This window comes from Etheostoma cragini, chromosome 11 (genome assembly GCF_013103735.1).
Source record: "Etheostoma cragini isolate CJK2018 chromosome 11, CSU_Ecrag_1.0, whole genome shotgun sequence".
In the NCBI taxonomy this organism is placed as follows: Eukaryota; Metazoa; Chordata; class Actinopteri; order Perciformes; family Percidae; genus Etheostoma; species Etheostoma cragini.
Window position 1 is genome coordinate 15,081,887 of NC_048417.1, and position 20,664 is coordinate 15,102,550.

General features: G+C 39.0%; 1 protein-coding gene across 9 annotated transcripts in view; it reads right to left on the reverse strand.

The window, feature by feature from the left end:
- The window catches only part of myo3b (myosin IIIB), a 61,587-nt gene that overhangs the window by 32,028 nt on the left and 8,895 nt on the right, over positions 1-20,664 (reverse strand). For all 9 annotated transcript variants that reach the window (XM_034885018.1, XM_034885013.1, XM_034885010.1 and 6 more), the window contains 19 exons: positions 20,538-20,642; positions 20,167-20,266; positions 19,427-19,503; positions 18,660-18,805; positions 13,554-13,619; positions 11,113-11,268; positions 8,318-8,402; positions 8,109-8,225; positions 7,066-7,170; positions 6,627-6,710; positions 6,295-6,497; positions 6,120-6,218; positions 5,909-6,023; positions 5,703-5,829; positions 4,925-5,135; positions 4,048-4,195; positions 2,641-2,794; positions 2,364-2,452; positions 2,005-2,134 (listed from right to left, as the gene is read on the reverse strand). In XM_034885018.1, the coding sequence (XP_034740909.1) occupies positions 2,005-2,134; positions 2,364-2,452; positions 2,641-2,794; positions 4,048-4,195; positions 4,925-5,135; positions 5,703-5,829; positions 5,909-6,023; positions 6,120-6,218; positions 6,295-6,497; positions 6,627-6,710; positions 7,066-7,170; positions 8,109-8,225; positions 8,318-8,402; positions 11,113-11,268; positions 13,554-13,619; positions 18,660-18,805; positions 19,427-19,503; positions 20,167-20,266; positions 20,538-20,642 (2,317 nt within the window). The remainder of the gene's footprint in view (positions 1-2,004; positions 2,135-2,363; positions 2,453-2,640; positions 2,795-4,047; positions 4,196-4,924; positions 5,136-5,702; positions 5,830-5,908; positions 6,024-6,119; positions 6,219-6,294; positions 6,498-6,626; positions 6,711-7,065; positions 7,171-8,108; positions 8,226-8,317; positions 8,403-11,112; positions 11,269-13,553; positions 13,620-18,659; positions 18,806-19,426; positions 19,504-20,166; positions 20,267-20,537; positions 20,643-20,664) is intronic.

Here is a 20,664-nt window from a genome sequence, read left to right on the forward strand (position 1 = left end):
ACACACACACTGCAGACCCATCCCTGTAGGCCCTACTGAGCCCAGCCAATTCAAACACTGTGATCCCCCTGATCTGGGAAAGGCCCTGGCTCTGATGAATTTGTCCAAGCAAATACATCCCATTTCCACTGACGAAACCCCACCATGTCCAAGCCTCAAGGACCCACATTCTGCAAGGTTCAAGTGGACTCTCTATTCACCGCCTGGGAGCTTTTACTTTCTGGGGCCGTCCTAGTTTCCTGCTGTTCTCCAAATTTGAACTGCATCAATGCTTAGACAATCACATTCTCAATCTACCGTGTGGAATAAATGTATGGTCTACTGCGTATTACATAAATGTGGACTGTGTGTCATTAAACCTTTGTTTTTTTAACATTTAAACATAACATAGAGGAAAATGATGTGGTTTAGAGGAATTGTTCCTGCATCACTGCACTGTTTGTTATGTGTGCCAGCAGAAACATTAACATTCACTGAATGTAAGTGTGTAGTTTGACATCCCAGAGCCATCATTTTACTTCCATCACAGTGTCAAGCTGCAAGTCTACGAGGGTGTCCCCTAGTGGTTACACTGTGAGGAGGCGACCCAGAGTGTAAAACCACCCTGGTGTAAAAACAGATTTCCATCAGATCCCTGCAGATAATGGTAATTTCACAGATAACAGTAAATCTATAATGTGAAGTAAAATGCAAATTAAATCCCCCCACAAATTTTACCCTGAAGAATAGATTTATAATTTTCTCATGCTATACTGTATCTCCCTTTAAACAGTGCTCCATCTTTGCCAGAATGATAAGCCGTAGCAGAGCGTTTCATAGCTTTTATCTAATGAGATGATCTGCAGTTTTACAAACTGAAATAAGAAAATTGGACCTCCAACTCCAAGGAGCAGATTGCAGTGATATTGCCTTTACATGCAAACGAATCTCTATATTTACTGTGAGGTTTGTTAGAGCTTTTTAGGCTAAAAAGGCTCAAACTGCACAACACAGTAACATTTTATTTCTGTAAAAAATCATCACATTAGCTCGATCCACCGGTCTGAATGTCAGGGCACACAAAGTGCAGTAGAGGAAAAAGGAAATAAAGAAGCTTTTAGATCTAACAGACTCTATGTCAGCAGCAGTAAACATGTCAGCACCTTAGTATCTATTCAGTGACTTTGTGTGCTAAAATGAAGTGTTCGCGGAATTTCTTTTATAGAGTGTACTCCTCTGAAGCTGTTAATTGCAGAAAGTAAATGGTTGAAGGCTCCCATGTGCACAACCTGCAATTTAAGTTTACAGACACATCAGACAGATTTCTACTCAGCTAAGGTGCCTTTTGTGAACTGAAGCTCCTGGGACTGAAAGCAAGCATTTACAGGTCCCTAAAAAAGAAGTGAATCACATAATGTGGCTTAGCTGAAATAAAATAGGAAGTGGGAATCTGATAGTGTAACACATCTATTAGCATTTCAGCTAAGTCAAGTGACCAGGAGGCCTCAGCCACGGCTAATGACGAGCATATTACTCTGCCTTCATTTAACCAACAGAAAAGAGGTGGGAAGAGTTTCTTTTGTGTTCTCTAAATACTGTTTCTTCATCCCCTGGGTATTTAGAAACCTTATCATAAAAATATCCCACTGCACCCACAATCTTTAGATAGCATTCAGCAGTGAGAAACCAAGAGGGACAGCTTAGTGAAAATAAAAACAGAGCGCCGTGCAGAGAGCTGAGCCTCTCAAGAGATAATGGAGACTGCAGATTTATCCGAGCATGGCACACAGAGGCTTGAAACGAAGGGGGACCAAGAGATGCCTGGGAGCCGCGTTTTTAAGAAACCCACTTACCTGAACATTTATAGAAGCAGTAGACACATGCACAATTCACAGAATACCTGCATTGTTAACAATAGTTTCTCTAAAAGGAAAGTTTTCATTACCATTTCCATTGTGGTTAGTGGTAGAATAATGTTCATGTTAGTGGCTGAAATGTTTCACGGAGGCCTATATCATGGCATACCTGTTTTAGTTAAGGGGCTAGAGAACAGCTGCTGCAAAAGTTTGTTCTCCGATGTTCTCAGAACTACGACGATGTCTGCAGGAAGAGTGTCTCTGTTCTTCCCCAAAAAACCATTCACGTTGTACATTACCTGTCAAGAAGGACACACAACATTACACATAAACTCTAAATGCTCCTCACATTTAAAGGAGCCAATCTGATTTGTATTTATAAGGCCTTATATTTTCTGATATTACTGAAATCAGGTGACATTTTTGACAGACATTTAAACATTTCAACTATTGTTAATGCACTGGTAAATCTTTTATCACACAAACAAACAAGGCAGTTTGTCGCACAGATATAGCTCATTTTGATACCTTTCCTGCATAATGCTGAATCCCAAAACAAAGCTCCACACGTTTAGGTATCCAAAAGTACTTGCAGCGCAAATTGTCCTCAAATTTATCTGTTGGCAGAAAGGCAAAATAGTTTAATATAAAAAAAATATGCTTCAGTCAGCACAGGTAGGAACATTTTAAAGTATCTTAGCTGTGTGGCAAGATCTGGAGTGACCTTATGAACTCTTATATTCATGTTTTATGATTTTTGTTTGTTTGATGTCTGAACATTTTGCAGAAGTAGCTCCAGTCTTACCCACTAAAGTCTGGTCAGTGGCCTGAGGGAAGCGGCTCTCCTCGTCCATCAGGGACAGCAGACCCATGGGCTTCTGCAGGAACATGTCCAGGATGGGCCTGTTGTCCTCGTACTCCACCAGGCTGGCATCCACCCCCTCGCTCTGGTATTCCATCTAATTAGAACCAGTGAATGTAGAACAATCTAGCTAATGATTTCTGTAACTGACCCAATTAAACAATCTGGGCTAAATATTATTTGTGCATGTTTGAGGGTAAAAAAAAAAGGAGTTTCTAATCAACAAAACCAAACAGCTGCAGTCGGCTGAGTATGTCTATTGCTGAAGCTTACAGCATAATAGAGGGTTTGACTGAATACATAAAACAGAACAGCTCTGAACTAACAAATAGAGACACTTACTTATTCATAATTTATTTCACTTTGCAAATAACCCAGTCTTATCATATTATTGCATCTATTTAATTTTGGATCAAAAAGTTCTTTTAAATATATATTTTACTAATAAAGTGGAACCAATGGATCTAAACTGTCCTCATGTTTTAGTCATTAACTCAGAATAATCAGTTTCTGTGTACAGCGAGACTGTAGAAACCAAATCAAAATCCCTTTTCCACAGAGCACCAGCCCTTCATCAGGGGCAGCTCGCACTTGTTTGTAGAAGAGAAACTTTCCACGGGCTTAAAGGCCTTATTTTCAATTATCACTGCTGTGATTAATTTGTAAACAGGAAATGTTGTTTCCAGTTCTGGTTATGGAGAGAGCTGTAATATATAAATCAATGAGCAGAGAGTATTATCAGATTTTATGTGTGAAATCCTGCCTCAATAAATTATCTCATATGTATTTAATTTTGTGTATTCTTCAGTGCATGTGTTGCTGTATGCATTTAAATGTAAAGCAGATAACTAAGTAATAAAACGTGCTACAGTAAATGAATACAATTTGCCCTTCTTTACCTAGTTTTAAGAAGGACTGTTGCAAAGTTAAAACTACACAGACCAAAAGGTATGATAGCAAACTGGTTCTTGATTAATATCTATTCATTTCCATCAAGACAAAAAAAGACCTCTCGCACTTCAGGGTAAACAACATCATTAAATCAATTAAGAGTGTGATTTGGTGGTGCGTAATGGTATAAGTAATCCTTTACACATCGCAGCCTGGCTAAAAGCAGCAAAAAATGTTCATTTAGAGAGCATCTCTCCCCTGATGGATTTGAAAACACAATTAATACTAAAATGACTGACTTATCTAAGTGTTTTAAAGAGATTGTTTATACACAGTATTATTGCTACTGTTGTGTGGATGCATTCATTCCAAGCACATCATATGACATGAACAACCATGATGTACTGTATTTGCACAGACATATTATATCAATAACCTCCCTCCATATGTCAAACTTACCTGTTCAAGGGCAAAAATGTGCTGGTTGAAGTAAAACTGGATCTGTTCGTTTGCGATGTTGATGCACAGTTGTTCAAATGAGTTCTTCTTGAAGTTTTCAAATCCAAATATGTCCAGGATTCCCACATTCATGCCGCTCTCTGCAGCACTTCAAAGGAGGAAAAAGGGGACAAACAAACTTATTCTTCTATGTTACAGTACAAGCAAATCCCCAGCAGGCATATTAATTGATAAAACTTTAATGATAATCCAAGCTCAACCCAAATACAGTCCTGTAGTCTGATGCAAAATCATAAACATCAGCTTTCAAAAAGTCAGAGCTTCTAAAATGGGTTCATTTCAATCTCTATTGATTTAACCTTGAGTCATTTTCAATATCTGCACAAACAATACTTATTTCTAAGACACAGCATGAAGACTTAACACCCTGAATTTCATATTCAGTGCTTGGAGCTGCTACTTTTCATGATCAGTCATTACCCGCTGTATGCAGAGGTCACCTTTAGCCTGTGCTACCAGGTTGTTAATGGCAATAAGGAAACGGCAAAGATGACTGGAATGCCGACAGGAACTCTGGCTTTTATACATCTCAGAGACAACTCCTTGACAGTCGATGCTCATATTTATCATGGAATTCTTTTTGGATCAATGAACAACCTCTTTGCAGTCTCTCTGAAGTCTTTTTAATCATCTGAACATTATTTTCTCCGCACGCAACTCTGTATCAAAAATTTATTAAAACTTTTTTTGCTCTTCTTTTGCTTGTCTTGTGCTTGTCCATTTATATTCTCCTCTGCATGTTTGCATCTGCCTCTACAGACAGATAAAGGTGAACAGTGAACGTCTACACAGATCTTCACCATTGGCACACACTCACCAGATATTCATGTCAGGTTGCAGTAGGGAGTTGATGCGGTTGACTATCCAGCTAAAGAGGCGTCCGTACAAGGCCTTGGACATGGCGTCGCGGACGTCAGCGGCTTTGTCCACTGTGTTGGTGCGGATGATAGTCTCGCCCCTGGTAACCACACATTGGGAGGTCAGCGCCTCCTGGAGTTCCTCAGTGCCGATGCTGAGGAGAGATGCAGCTGAGAGAAAAGACGAGAGAGTTAATCAATGTGATAATCAGGAGCTCATCTACCTTTTTCATTAGCATAAAAAAACAGCAATCTGTTACTGTTGATGTTTCTCAGCTTCTTTACATGTTTTATGTAAATGGAAAGGGGTTCTGTGCTTTCAGTTATGTTATGGTTACTGCTTACAGAAAATATCCCCCTGTTCACTGGGTAACAAGCCATGATTGACTGATTGTTTGTTTTGCACATACAAGTTGCCATAAAGTCACAACATGTATCACTAAATGACTATTAAACAAAACATAAATCGTTACTTTATAAAAAACCATAAGACAGAGACCTATGAACACATATTGCAAAAGGCTTTCCTTCTTAAAATATTTCTATGCAGAGTGCAGTCCTGTAATCATCAAACAAGTATGATTAAAGCATAGAAGAGCTTCCTGTTTAATCCCATCTGAATCACATTTACAAACTCTTTTTTCTTCACAGAGACCATTAAACCTACCTGTATCTTTGGCTAAAAGAAGAGCATCGCTGACTATAAGAAGACACATCACCTGATGTATTGCATCTCACCATTCTCTAAGGCCGCCGAGTTAGGCACTTCACTCTTATCAGTCTGGTGTTGGGATGTTATGGAAGCAAATTCAATATTGCCGGTGTTCAAAATGGCTGAGAGAATTTGGTAAACAGAGTTGACCTCCTAAAAAACAGACAAGAAAAAATAAACGCATTTCATTTCTCCGTGACCAAATACTGTTTTTGATCGAGCATTAAAGTACCTCTTCAATAAAGCCGATATTTCGGAAGCACTCCTGAATTGCGTCAAACTGCTCCGTGTACAGTTTGCTGGAGACAATTTCTTGCATCACTTTGCGGTGCTGGCTGTCAATATACCTGCAGATTCAATCATAAGTATAATGCTGATGCTCCAACATGATGGGAATGGAAAGATGTATCATGAACCTGTCAAAGTCAAACTGCTGTGCCAACCTGGGAGGTGTCCTGTCTGGTAGCCTGTAAGTCTTCAGCTTGTCTTGGTGGTAAAGCCCAGCGTATATGTAATAAAATATGTGAAAGTTTTTTTCCCCCCTGAAAGAAAACAAACAGAGCAGTCAGAAATGGGACAAAGACAACTCAAGTCAGACCAAGCCAAAGCCGCACATACATAGCCTGTTTGATGACCCTCGACTTCTCCAGCAGGTACTCGGATATCTTGGCCCCGATGACCGCTCCAGTGGGTGTGAACTTCATCTCCAGGTATTTGCCAAAGCGACTGGAGTTGTCATTGATAGCTGTGCAGGCGTTTCCAAAGGCCTCTACAAGGGGGTTCACCTGCAAGATCTTCTCTCGCAGCGTCCGATTGTTAGCCTGAGAGCAACAACATGTTTCTTTAATAAACCATAATTATTATAGAACTATACTTTGACATTCTTTCAGTATTCCACACAAGTATTAACCAATTTAACAATAAAAAAGATGGCAATCAAGCTACTATACCTTTCCCAAGAAGGTAAGATGTTGAACAATCAAATGAGCGCTCTCTGTTTTTCCCGCACCGCTCTCCCCGCTGATTATGATACACTAAAACCAAAAGGAAACTAAATCTAGTGTCTAAAACATCAGACAAGAAACATTTACATTATATCACATACTATTTCCCTTTTTTAACCATGTAAAAGCCTTGTAGAGAATTAAATCTATTTTTCAAGACAGACGTCACTGCTTTCGTCCCAAAGTGAATACATACAGTATGTCAAAAAGTTTATTCAACCTCTATAGGAAATAAAGCTAGATACATTATAAAAAAGAAGTCTAGAACATCCCTCCCAAACATTTCAGTAAATTGTTTAAAATCATTTTCTTTACAGATTTCCATCATCATTTTATTTGTTATACAATCTGAGACTCCACTGATCAAATGTTTTTTGGGTAGTACCTGGTCTTTGCAGAATGTCACCATGCCTCTGTAGGCTGCGTCTGCAGTAGCAAAGATGTGTGGAGGGTTGTCAGCCCGCTTCACACCGTGGTACAGCTTAGAGAACTAAGAGAAGGCACATGCAAAGAGCCCAGTATTTTCAATTGTACAGATTTTTTAGAAAAAATATCCCAAATTTGAGTTTTGTTGTAAAAATGCAAACTCAATTTTTACCTGTTTTTATTATTTACATTAAACACTAACTCTAAAGTTGTGAACACACCATGAGTCTACAGCCATGCTAGGAGCTCGGGTAAGCTGCGTTTTAGCTGAATGTTAATGTTAGTGTGCTAAAATTACTAACATGGTGATGTTTAGCAGTTTATCATGTTGACCGTTTTAGTTTAGCTTGTTAGTATGCTAATATACTAATTTGCTAATAAGCACTAAACACAAGGTAAAACTGAGGCTGGTGAGAATGTAAATAGTTTTGCAGGTATGTGATCATAAACCAAAATATTGATTAAACTGAATTTATGACCTGATGGTGCTAGATGAGGGATCATCATTTATCCCAATTTCTGAGGGGATCATATACAGGATGTCCGCACAAAATGTCAGGACAATCCATCTAATAACTCGGGATAATCCACTAAAAACAAATAATGTCAACATTATGGTTGTGCTAAAGAAAAAGCCAGAGGATCATTAAAGTCAGTGGGTTTTAACCTCTGGGGATCATAAATGTCTGTAGACATGTTTATGATCATCTATGAAATAGTTGAGATATTCCAGTCTTGACCAAAGTGGTGGACCGGATGACTGACTGACACTGTTATCCCTCTAGACATGATACAATGAATACAAAAATAAAATGTGTTTGTGTTGAAAGTAGTATATTTTTTTAAACATTTTTGTTACATGGGTTGTTATTCTCTTATTTAGGTTATGATATGTTTTAATAAACACTGATTCACATTGACTTTAAAAAGAAGCCCTCCCAGTGGTTTCCCTTTGGATTGGGAATCCTTTGGGAACATTTGTGCGACTGGCCCATGACCAACCTGGGGAGAGTAGATGCTGAGATTCTGGAAAGGATTGACAGCGATGAGGATGTCTCCAACATAAGTGTACACCTGCAGCTCATCATACCGCTTCTGGAGATGGCTGATTATTGTCTCCTAAAGATAAGAAAAGAAAAACACACCTAGCATTAAGAACATTGTGTCTTTGACTGATCAATACATGAGGAAATGAACATATTAAATCTTACCTCATCTAAGAACTCCAGGTTTACCAGATCATCATCAGGACAACTCTCTATTATGAGGGTTTTACGAGTATTGATCCGCTCCTGCCTGTATGAAGCCAAGCACATGATAATGCATCAGAAAGCTGTAAAGTGACCACCACATAAGCAACAGTAGTTTGACTGGCTGGGTGTAAGACCCAGTCACTTCCAAGGTTTGTGTGAAGCCCTTAAAGCTCTCCCAGGGGACACATCTCCCATTATCACAGGCTGTGATTGCACTTCATCTGTGTTTTGACCTATCACTCTCCAAAGAGCCCCAGTGGGCAGAGGTCAACACGGAGCCAGCTGCCTCCCAGGGACTGTGGAAAACCTCAGGGGATACCAGAGAGTGTGTGAAGGGGGCTGTGTCTGTGAGTGCCTACGGCATTACACATGTATATACAAAGGATAAGGATGGTGATATGCTGTACTTGTCTTATTTTCATCAAAGCTAATAAAAAGATCCAACCCAACACTGAATTGATCCTACAAACATGTATTTTCTGTGTAGTCAATGCCTGATATAGCTTATTCATCTGTCAAAGAGCTCAATAATTGTCCAAATATTTTAAAACCACAAAAATGAGCCAAACAGTTACACTGGGTGTCATATAATAAACATGTTGCTTGGTTTGAGTCAATCGAGCATTCAGTGTCCTGCTGCTGTCAATACCCACCAGGATTGAGTTGCATAATCTATTCATAAATCCATCACTACATTTATGTATGAAGTCCTTCCTACATTGGAAACTATTAGCTAGTTTTATTTTATTAAATCTGGTAGGACCGATAAAGGCTTAAGTGATGTGTATATTTGTTGCTAGGATACATTTGAAGCGCCTTGCAATAAAAAGCTATCAATTAGGTTATAGAAAAAGAAAGTTACCGTACAGCACAAATTGAAACATAACTGCCAAAAATAACATTTTTGAATAACACTGCCAGAAGCAAAGACAAAGCAAACAAAGCGGGGAAAAGCTAAAACAGATTCAACTTTTGGAAAAACGTAACATCACGCTGCAATGGCTAATGATGTAACTGGCGATCAGACAAAAAACAGCGGCGTGTGATGTTATGTTTCACATATAGTTATTCAATATGGCCTTGTGCACCAGTTTGGAAACCGCCATTTTGATAGACCTGCCATTCTTGCAGCATGGCTAAATGCTAGCACTATGGGCAACACAATGAAAACTCAAACGGGCGACACAATACCGCTGATTGTGTATTAATCCTGAACTGAATATGCATTTACTCCTTTTTTGAGTAATGTTTGCTAAAAAATGACTTTGTTACTTAAAATAAATTACTACATACTATATACTTTGTGAACATTTTGCTCTGGAAGATGGTAAGTCCCTTTGGGATGGACTTTGGGCTTTTTCACTTTGTAAACCTATGAAGTGCACAACAAAAATATAAAACACAATAAAGGAAAGGGAAAAATCCAAAAAGCATAACATGAGAACTTTAAGATTAAAATAGAAAACACCATGAATGTCTTTTACTGTTGGTATATAACAATTACTGAAAAAACTTACAAACACTTTTTCTAACTTCTCAAAAGAAAATTATATTTCATTCATAAGATGTATCTATATTCTATTACAATAAATAATCAATCGTAAAATGAAAATAAATATTCAAGCTTCAGGTTAGGAATTGTTACCTCCTCTGCCATTGTTTTCATTTTGTATTCTGAATATAGTGTAAATTCAACAGTGCAGAAAAAAAAAGCTGCACGCTCAATATGAGGTCCCTCTAAGTCTTTGTGTCCCTTTGGAGAAAAACTTGAGACCTCTAGCCTCTACCTCTCTGCTTTGAAGTAAATCACACTATTCCACCTACGGCAGCTACTTTTAAGTTCACTATGTCTTTATTCTTATCTGGAGTCATTCTGTGCTGATCTGTGGCATGAGAGACTAAACCAGACAAGCCCAGTTTTCACCCTACAAGCTCCTAATCCCATTATCCACTTTCACTGTGGACAGGAATTCGGGATCAGGCTCAGGCACCAACTCTGCACGCTCTCGGGAGTAAACAGAGCTGGCACAACATCAAGACTCTCAGTCAAGGGCAGGTTCAGCGAACTCCTTTATAATAAAGATTAAGCAGTGGCAAAGTCAATATTTCTCCAGTAAGACTTCTACAGAAGACTTTCTGCTCTGTCATTCACTGCCATAAGAGTGTCTGGGTAAACTATTCATCTTTACACATTTTAGGATATAAACTCCACCAATCACTGTTCCTGCCTCTTCATATCTACGTATCTATCTATTCCAAGCAACTTGTACAGTAGCTACTTTTAAAATGTGTGAAGAAAATAACCCAACTTATCTTATTCAAAACCAAGCAAAAGGAAGGTAGTACAGTTGAAATGTCACTTTTTTTTTTTTTAAGGTAAATCACTCTTGGGTGTGAAAGTGCTTTGTACTAAGGACTCCCCATCAGATGGTTGTTCCATCCACTGGCATAAATGGAGTTTATTAATCTAAGGTTAGTCAGCACAATCACTTCCTCTGAATTAGTCACACTCCCATAACTTCTCTCTAATCACATACTGTAATGTCCATTACTGGGTGTCATCATCATCACTGTGTGTAAGAAGATGAGACCCTGCCCCCTACTGGAAAGAAAGAATATCCCCACTCAGTCAGTGCCCATCTGCAGCGACACAGATCTCCAGTGACAGCACACAAATGAAGCAACTAGCTTTGTCATTGCAGCATTTTATTTACTTTGCAATTTTAGAATGTAATATCAAGGGACTTACTTACTTGGTTTTGATTTTGCAGCCCAGTTCTTGCTGTTCCTGGATGAGAGCAGCTAACTGCTGTGGTAGTACCACATCTTTGCCGTGGGCCTGCTTGATGAAGGGATGCTCTAGGAGGTGCGTCACGGATGGACGTGCTTCAAAATCCTTTATCAGACACCTGACAATCACAAAAATAGAGTAAGCTTTAAACACTTACAGACATAGGTAGCCTCCAATATTGTCTGTCTGTTATTTATCTTAAAATCCGAATGAATTAAACCCCTGAGGAGAAACTGTCTCCTCACCTGAACATGACAGAACGCTGGTTTGTCTGGATCAGTGCTGACAGACAACAAGCCCTGCAATGGCACAGCAGTAAGTCCTATCTGTGATGTGCAGTGTTTGCCAATAGGTGACGTCTCTTTGTGATACTGCCCCATGCCCACAATTCAGCATCAGTTAGCTACTGATATAAATGTTCACAAAATATTGACTTTTAAGCACCACACACCCAGGGGAACAAAATTGGCTTTCATTTAAGACAGTTTTGATATACTGTAAAACAAAATCAGAAATGAAAACACTTTAAATTCCCACCTGAATGCAACGATTCATCCATCAACAATTCACTTTCGCACTGTTCAATTACTTGTTCAGCTAAAGACTTTAAACGTCTGAATGTGTGCATGAGCACTACAATACCAACAACTGCAGGCAGGAGCGAGATAGGAGAAAAACACCAATCTAATTCCTACCACTTAATCTACATTGGAATTCTGTTTCTTCTATCAGTTTGTTTGGCTCTGAAAGTTAATTCCATGAATTCATTAGTGTCAGGACATTAAGCAGAGGTTGCTGCTATTAGCAGGGCTGTGCTGGCGGGATGCTGAACGGCAGACCACTTTGTCACAAAAGTCAACTTTCTGGATGCACAACTGCAGACACTGGTGATGGACACACACACACACACACACACACACACACACGCACGCAGGCACACGCAGGCACACACACACACGCACGCACGCAGGCACACGCAGGCACACACACACACGCAGGCACAAACACACACACACACACACACACACACACACACGCACGCACGCACGCAGGCACACACACACACACACACACACACACACACACACACACACACACACACACACACACACACAGGGCTGAAAAGGCTTCACAAACAGCCTGCAAGGCTTGATAACATTGTTCAGCCTCCCAACATTAAACGCTGCTGGGCTTTGTTCAGGGAGATTATTTCTGATATATCTGCTATCACATAATCCATTGACACTGATTACAGACTCCAATCCAAAAAGTAGCCAATGAAAACCATTGCAATTACAGATGTAAAAAGTAGAAAAAAAACTAATATTACTCCAATGTGTGTTGGTTGTTTAAGGGGTAATATGCCTTGACTCTGTCCAGACCAGTCCATAACTCAAGTGACACAAAAAACCACAACAGGCCTTTAAACATGTCTGTTTGTTTTTTCAATTAATCCTTTTCAGTTAATGCATTTCAATACAAACCTAAAACAAAAATATAAACTGGAAACCATGCGCACATAAATAATTCGCCAGACAAAATGAATTTCATTTCCTCACGTTTCAGCCGCACACACCTCTGCGTGGTATATATTAAGGTTGTATATTCTGAGCAACCATTACGAGCCCCCCTTGACATTATTATCTTTGCACAGAGAAGGAAACGATAAGTTCAGATGGAACTGATAACTCAGGTGAATTAGCTTGTTCCTCTGTGGCAGATTTACACAAATGAAAGTCAATGAACAGGAAGACGAGAGGGTTGATAGAATCTGGCTCTAAAACATCTATTTCAATTACCTTTATGTTTACATGCACATAACCGCCTCCTGACAATTTACTAAAGCTAGTGTTAAGCTCTTCCTGAAAAAAGTTATCTTAATGTACATTTTATCATTTCTTTCTGGACAATATTATATTTATATATATGTTCAAGAGTAACTACTCAGTAATGTGAGTTTGCATTATCTTAAGTACTGCATATAGCTTCATCAGCAGATGTTAATTATTGCTTTCAGTTATAGATTCAAGCAGATTTAAAAGTAAATTGGTGTAGTAAATAATTTCATTTGTATGTATGTTTAATGATTGTTGTTGAACTTTTCTTATTTCATGTTTATTATATTTTACTGTGGTTATTTGCAATCATTTGTTTCCCCTTGACAACTGTTCAGTTTCATGTTCACATTTAGTAACCAAACCAAAGGCTTAAGTAACATTAATGTGTGTTATTCTTATTAATATATATATATATATATATATATATATATATATATATATATATATATATATATATATATATATATATATATATATATATATATAAAATAATAAATAGTACAAATCCTAATCAGCCTTAGTTCATCAGAATAGGTCTGTTGACACGTTGAGAAGAGTCACTTACTGGCCGATGAAATGGCAAAAACTTCTGCACCACTGCTCTGGATTTCGTAATGTAGGGGAGGGATTTCTGAAAATAATCACACATACAAAAGTCAGCATAGTGTAAAAATCCACTTCATTAAATGCATACAAATGACATCATGATCATAGCTGAAAATGAAAGACTTGTCTCCTGAATAAGCTGACAAATGATTGCTGGCAAGCAGAGTGTGACCGTCAGACTCCTGTGAGAGTTTTTGGTCCGAGGACAAGCTGGTCGGGTTCCAGGTCTGTGGCAGCCACAGAAAAATTGACAAATGATAACAGCTCCTCCACTGTCTGGCAGCAAGCATCTGCCATTGGGAGCCAAAAGTTATGGGAGCTAGTTATACCTCTGTCAGCAGCATTTATGGAGGCCATCTATAATGAGGCTAACACTTTTCAAGTGCGCACGATGACAGGAGGCAGGTCTGTATGAGGAGCCAAGGCTGGACGGGCCTGAGTACAGGCATCTTCACAGGGAGCCGCAGGTCTGACAGCTGGAGGCTGAGCCTTTTGTCACTGTCAGACAAACAGTGTCAGACCTGGTCGAGACATTTATGAACTGCATTAGTTCACACGTGTTGTTTCACAAAGCTGACAGACAGGTAGAATATGAAATCCTTTGTGTAAAAGGAAAAAAATGCATGAATTTGGTGGATTTTGTTTATCACAAACAAACCAGAGGTAAATACAGCTACACGTTAAACGACAACATACTTAACATCTTTTTTTTTTTTGAAAAGGAGGAGAGAATGTTGGGGTGCAAAAGCTGTCATTTTCCGCCGCACTAAGTTAGTAGAGTCTTTGATAAGGATTCAGACAGGCAATCCTTTCCAAAGTGCAGATCAAAGCCAGTAACTGACTGCTTCAATGCAACCTCTAATATGAGCCTGAAGACACATTCTCGCCTTGATGTTGTAGCATACTGCTTATACATTAGAAAGTCAATATAGCAGCATACTACTGATAACACTGTCAAGTGCCCTCATTGTGCTTAGCAAATTCAGGCAAATACTTTTTTTCAGCATTTGTGAGAGTGCTGGCTCATATTGTAAACACAAATGGCTTATTCAAATCTAGGTCCAGGCAGAGCGTGTACTGTCAGACGTTACTCAGTGTGGATTGAGGCAAAATCACAGAGGTGTCAGCAGCACTTGACAGCTGTAACTAAGCCATGAAGGAAGACAAAAATCAGGCCAATGCGATATTTGAATATGTCATATGTAGAATTTATAACTCTTCCCCTTCTCATATGTAGCAAAACAGTATTTTCATTCAAGAAATTCTTTAGTGTGAAACAACTTTCACTGCTCCACGTTATTCTATATTGTTAGTGCTCACAAATAGTGTCCTAAGGCTCCCTATTTTCACATAGAATCATTATCGAGACATACTGTAAATATCTCTTTCTTCGCCAGATCTCCACAGTCTTCAAAGTCCACCATACAAGACAACACAAAGGTTATCCAATTACCAAAACAAGGCAGCAATGTTGAGTTTCTTTTTAGTTATAAAGGACAATCACCAAATACCGTAAATCTATCTTAAAATGACCTTGTGAATAACTGGTGAACGATTAATGTATTTCTTTGGTTGTTGGCCTGTTTTCAGCAAAAAGAGAGAATTAGTGTCTTAAAGCAGAAACATCAGGCTTAACAGAGAATGACTACTAGGGTCCAAAATAAAGACATATTCAGCGAATGGATCACCCGCTTAAAATTTCAGCTCATCTATCATCGTAGCGAGAGCAACAGCACTTCTTGGCGCATACATGCATGAACACACAGAACTACAGCTACATTTATCATGTCTCTGGCGGCCACATCGCCAAACGCTGCCATCCTAGACACCACACAGAGCAGTAAAATAATATTATCAAAGACGGAGATATTTAAGCCTTTAATCATGATTGAAAATATCATCCAACCAGCCAATGATCTTTTGTCAAGGGTCAAGACTTCGAAAGTGTCTAATAATGTGAAGTCTGTGACAAAAAGGTGTCTGGTAATTTGAATGGCTTGTGAGGTGTAAATCTATCCAAACATACTTTTGTATACATAAAATGGGAATTTAGACAATTATAGGTAAGCCTGTTCTTTAAAGATAGCAGATGTTATCGACTGTTATCATCCAGAAGTAAAAAAATGTTCACTGTTGTTTATGAATAAAGAATTATGTTTTTTGGGCCAAAGACTCTCAAAAAAAGCAAATGTGCACTAAACTGCAATCATTAGCCATGCTAGCACCAAGGCGAAAGGTTTGGCATTGTCAGTTGGTTGGGCCACCACTTACACTAGACTCCTAGTATTGTTGAAAAGATTTGTGAACAACTATTTTGCCTGGAGAGGATTTAAAAATACATGTCAAGCAAATGCAAACAAATCTGCAATTTATATATACATGTATGTATATATTTTTTTCACCCCTTGAAAAGATTTTATTCTGTGTCAGAAATACCAGAAACTGCACTGATATCCCTCACCCTTGGCTGTTCTGCTCCACAGATTTTAACTCAGGCTTTTTTTCCATGAAGAGCTGTCTCTTACAGGCACTCTGGTCTGGGTTTCTCTCCCTGAGCCTCATGATTTGATTAGCCTTTGTTGCTTTTGACAAGCCATCATTTACCTCTGTCTTTCATCTCGCTTGTTCTGGTCTCCACTCAGACAGATACACATACTTCTAAATATGTGGCTAATATCTACACGGATCTGGACGAATAAACACAACCTTCGGATGTCTTTGCCAATTGCCTCTAACCTTTACAACGTATTTTACATACACTTTGGTTTGACATTACATGGACACTCTTACCGCATATTAAATATCACAGAGCATCGTTGTCTTGAGTACCCATAATTAATTTTGCAGTTGATGATTTAACACCTTTACCCTCTGACGTGCTCAGTTGCCTTTATTCATGGTCACCGTAGACATCACATATCTGTCAGACACACTGTAACACACTCAGTTGCTATTAATCATAAAGAACAAATTCATAAAAGCCTTTTATTTATCTATCTTTAAACTGAAGTTACAAAAAAATATCAGAACGATCTACCTGGGATTTAAACATATGCATGCATCGGTGGTATGTCACAGCTCATCAAGTATCATATATTTCTGAAGCACAAACAGACCACGCATCAAGGTGACCCTAATTCACAGAGCTCATCTGACAGATATCACAGCTTCTCTTATCGTTCATAGTCGGCTTGGACGAGAAGCATTTCCACCTGTGCAGGTTTCTCTTAGCACAACCACATCTGTGACATAATGGCTATCTGCTACTAGCCCCTATAGTCAAAGTGGTGACAGCGTATAGTGTTTATTTTGTCGTCACCAGGAGCCATTCAATCTTTAGCTTGACAAGGGAAAACTCTTACAGTGGTATTCTAAGAAAAAAGCAATCATGGACAGGTGTAAATTTACAATGACAGAGAGCTGACCACACACTGCTTGAACATGTGAGAAAATGTATAGCATGATTCATGAATTTTTCTCATATATGGGATATAATGTTGTATCATATGTTATATATTGGCTGTTTACTCTCTAGATGTGTTTAGAGAGGAGGGATGATAAAGTGGATGATACACACAAGATTAACAACATGACAGTGAACCCTTTAGAGCCTGGAAACGCATTACTGTGTGCAACTGTAAAATATCAGAATGATGAAAATGCTCATTACATGTTTAAGTGCTTATATGGTTTCATAAAACATGCTCTGCCCAAGGAGAATACTTCTCAGGTAATGGTTTATTACGTATTAAGTAGAGAAAAAAAACTATCTGGAACTTTGCAATGATCAAAACCGGTGAAGATGAATCCCTCTGATTTCATCATGGATCACTCTCACCGCCACTAAAAGCCCAAAGGTGAAACACTATTCCCTATTTAGAAAGTAATTCAAACAGGAGTCATAATTTACACCACGTTTTACTCATGATATTGTCTGCCAAGCAGCAGTGATAAGAAAATATATTTGAGATAAATTACATGTTAACAGAATAATTTTGTGGTTCAACACATTTGCTGTCATATACTGTATACCAAAACTACAAAGCCTTTAAGGTCCCAATTTATATCAAAAGGGCAAACTACCTATTTTGATTCAAACAGAGACAGAGGACCATCAGTTAAAAGATATATATCAAATTCTATCAACATCCTAGTTATCCCCAAAGTCAGAGTAATGAGCTCTGCAGTAATGAAATAGGATTGGACATTGATATGGGAAATGCATCTGCCCCCTCTTATTATGGCTGCTGTTTGATAAGAAAACATGCTTGCTACTTGACAGAAACCACTTATGCAGTTTCAGGTTGCATTTTAAAAATGTTCCCAAACCTAGAACCAAGTTACAGCACATCCACTCCTCCAAAAAGGTGACGTGTTTTACGGTGCAGATCTGAGAAAAACCTCATTCTAAATTAGTAGCATTCATTTTACTGAGTCGCTCTTGTAATTATTTTAAATTCTGGATGAATTTATGCTGCGTTAGCTCCATAATTCCTGCCACACAAGTCACCCATGTTCCTCCCCTGGCTTGCCAGGGAGGAGATAACATTGTGACGGGGAGGAGGTGACAGCCTCATCTCAATGTGAATGGAGCTAATCACCAATGCAAATTGCAATCAGAAGGGCATATCTCTACCTAACTGAGAGATAATTGCGCAATTGTGCTGATGACAAAAGGTCAACCGCGTGTAGCCACTAAGCTCTGAAATGATCATCAGACACACACTGTCTCCAGCAGTGAATATTTTTACAGATTGAATCACTGCATTAATTTTAAGGCCAAACACTACTACATCTGATTATTTAGCAGATGCCGTCTTTCAGATAGGAAAAATGTAAACGCAATAGCAACAAGAAACATTGATAAACCACAAATATCCAGTTTTCTGTTTCTAAATTTCAAGTTCAATTTTCAAGATAGACACTGTTATTTTTTTCTTTTCGTCACCTCTAGTACCAAATTTAGCTAGCCATTGTCCTCCTGACATAATGGAAAGCTGTTTTTGAGCACGCTTGTGTGGGCAGCCTCCAGCTGTGTGGTAGGAGCGCCCTCTAGTGGACTCACCGAGGGATTTTGAAGAGTGCTTTAACTGGATGCATCTCAGCCAGCGGGGGATCTCCGTCTGCCAGCTCGATGGCTGTGATGCCGAGCGACCACACATCACAGCGGGCATCGTAGGAGTAGTCATACTGCTGTTCACAGGCTATGACCTGACAATACAAGACAACAGTGAATTCACTACTACCTGAACATTGTGTCAGATTCTTGAAATAAAGGACTCTATTAATAACACCTTAGAGCAATTGAGTAATAATTTGTAGAAAATTATGTTCAAAAGGATAACAAAGCCGAAATTGACTTCCTGTTACAGCACTCTCTTACTTGCTGCCTAAAATCCGGCAGGGTTACAAACATATATAAAAGGTGGGATGGTTCAGCTGCTGGTGGTACGAGCCTCTTTTTTTTCACAGTCAGTAATTATAACTGACATTACATTTTACAGCAGAGTTTATTCTAAGCGCCCCTGAGGTCCCTTCCTACCAGCCCAATCACCACAGCTCATTTCTGCCAAAGAGTAAGCCGAGGGGCCACAGCCTCTCAGCTATTAACCTTGAGGCGACCGCAAGAGCTGCACCCGTGGAGGGGAATACACAATGACACAGGGGGAGAGTCACACCAAAATATCTGAGCTTCTCTCCTTCTCTCTTTGTGGCACATACAGTATTATAGAGACTTTGTTCATTTTAAATGTTCAATTAGGCACAAAACCTGTGTGCTATTTAACTGTTTGCATTGATATACAGTAGACATCATTAGCATTAGACTCTGACCTCAGGAGCCATCCAAAACGGAGTCCCAACTGATGTGTTCCTCCGCAATCGTGCACTGGTCAGCTGAGCTGAAACACCTGAAAAAATAAAAAAATAAAAGTAATACTGTATCACCTCTTATTGTGATTCCAATTTAGATATTACTATGTTTATCAGTGTGAATTTGCTCAGAATACAAATACAATTTGCAATAGAGACTAAATGTTTGAAATAATCAATAAATCCTTGCATATAATTTAGTGTGGCAACCTGCCAAGCGGCAATAATAATGGGCTATAATCATTTCAAATTATGTAGGACAGATTTGTATCAGCATGAGTCCACTTCATCTCCATGACACAGAGGACATAAACATGCCTAGGGGTGACTCAAAGTCATTTGCCATAACAGCTTTCTTTTAATATGCAAAGGATCAAATAACGCAATTTAAATGAGCAATAATAGCCTCGGGTTAAGGCTACGGTCCATGAAATAAAAAGATGTTATGGTGAGCAAGGGACTAAAGTGTGGGGCACATAAAATGATTTATCCCGTGCTTGTGTTCGCCTTCACAAACAGCCTTGCAAGGATGTGCTGCTGACACTTCCCATAGATCAGTCAAACACCAAAAATGCCTTATTTATCTGACACTGCAATTCAGAGAAAAGATAAAGCAGAGAGACATTTCTCAGACCTCGATACATTTGTCTCTTTCCAGAAGTCCCTGAATTGGCTAAATTGCCTCTTTCAAAGACCATTACCAAAGTCAACCAGTTTGACTCCTCCCTCAGTTGTCAGGAGGATGTTGTTGCCTTTGACGTCACGATGGATAATCCGGTTGTTGTGCAAATGCTGAAGACCCTTTTAAGTTAAAGGACAAAAAACACAAGGTGGTCAGCATGAATCATCATCACAATATTAGTAATTTGCCATTAGTATCAATTAGAATATGATGCATCAAAAGGTTATGCAGTACAAACTATATAAAAGAACTCCCACTGTTCCAGCTGTTCAGAAGTAGGGACATTCATTACCGTCTGCCATACTTCCCCTGCTGGAAATTAATGCTCAGCACGTTTTCTGCACGTTTGCATCCCACCTCCTCCCTAATATTAGCAGCGGGCTATCTTACCAAGAGGGCACTGTATAAGATGTATGAGATAACCGGCTCCTGCAGACACTGGCCTCGCATGAGCAGGCCTTTGATGAGTTCTGTGACAGAGCCGCCATTGCACAGCTGGGAGGGATACAGAGAAACT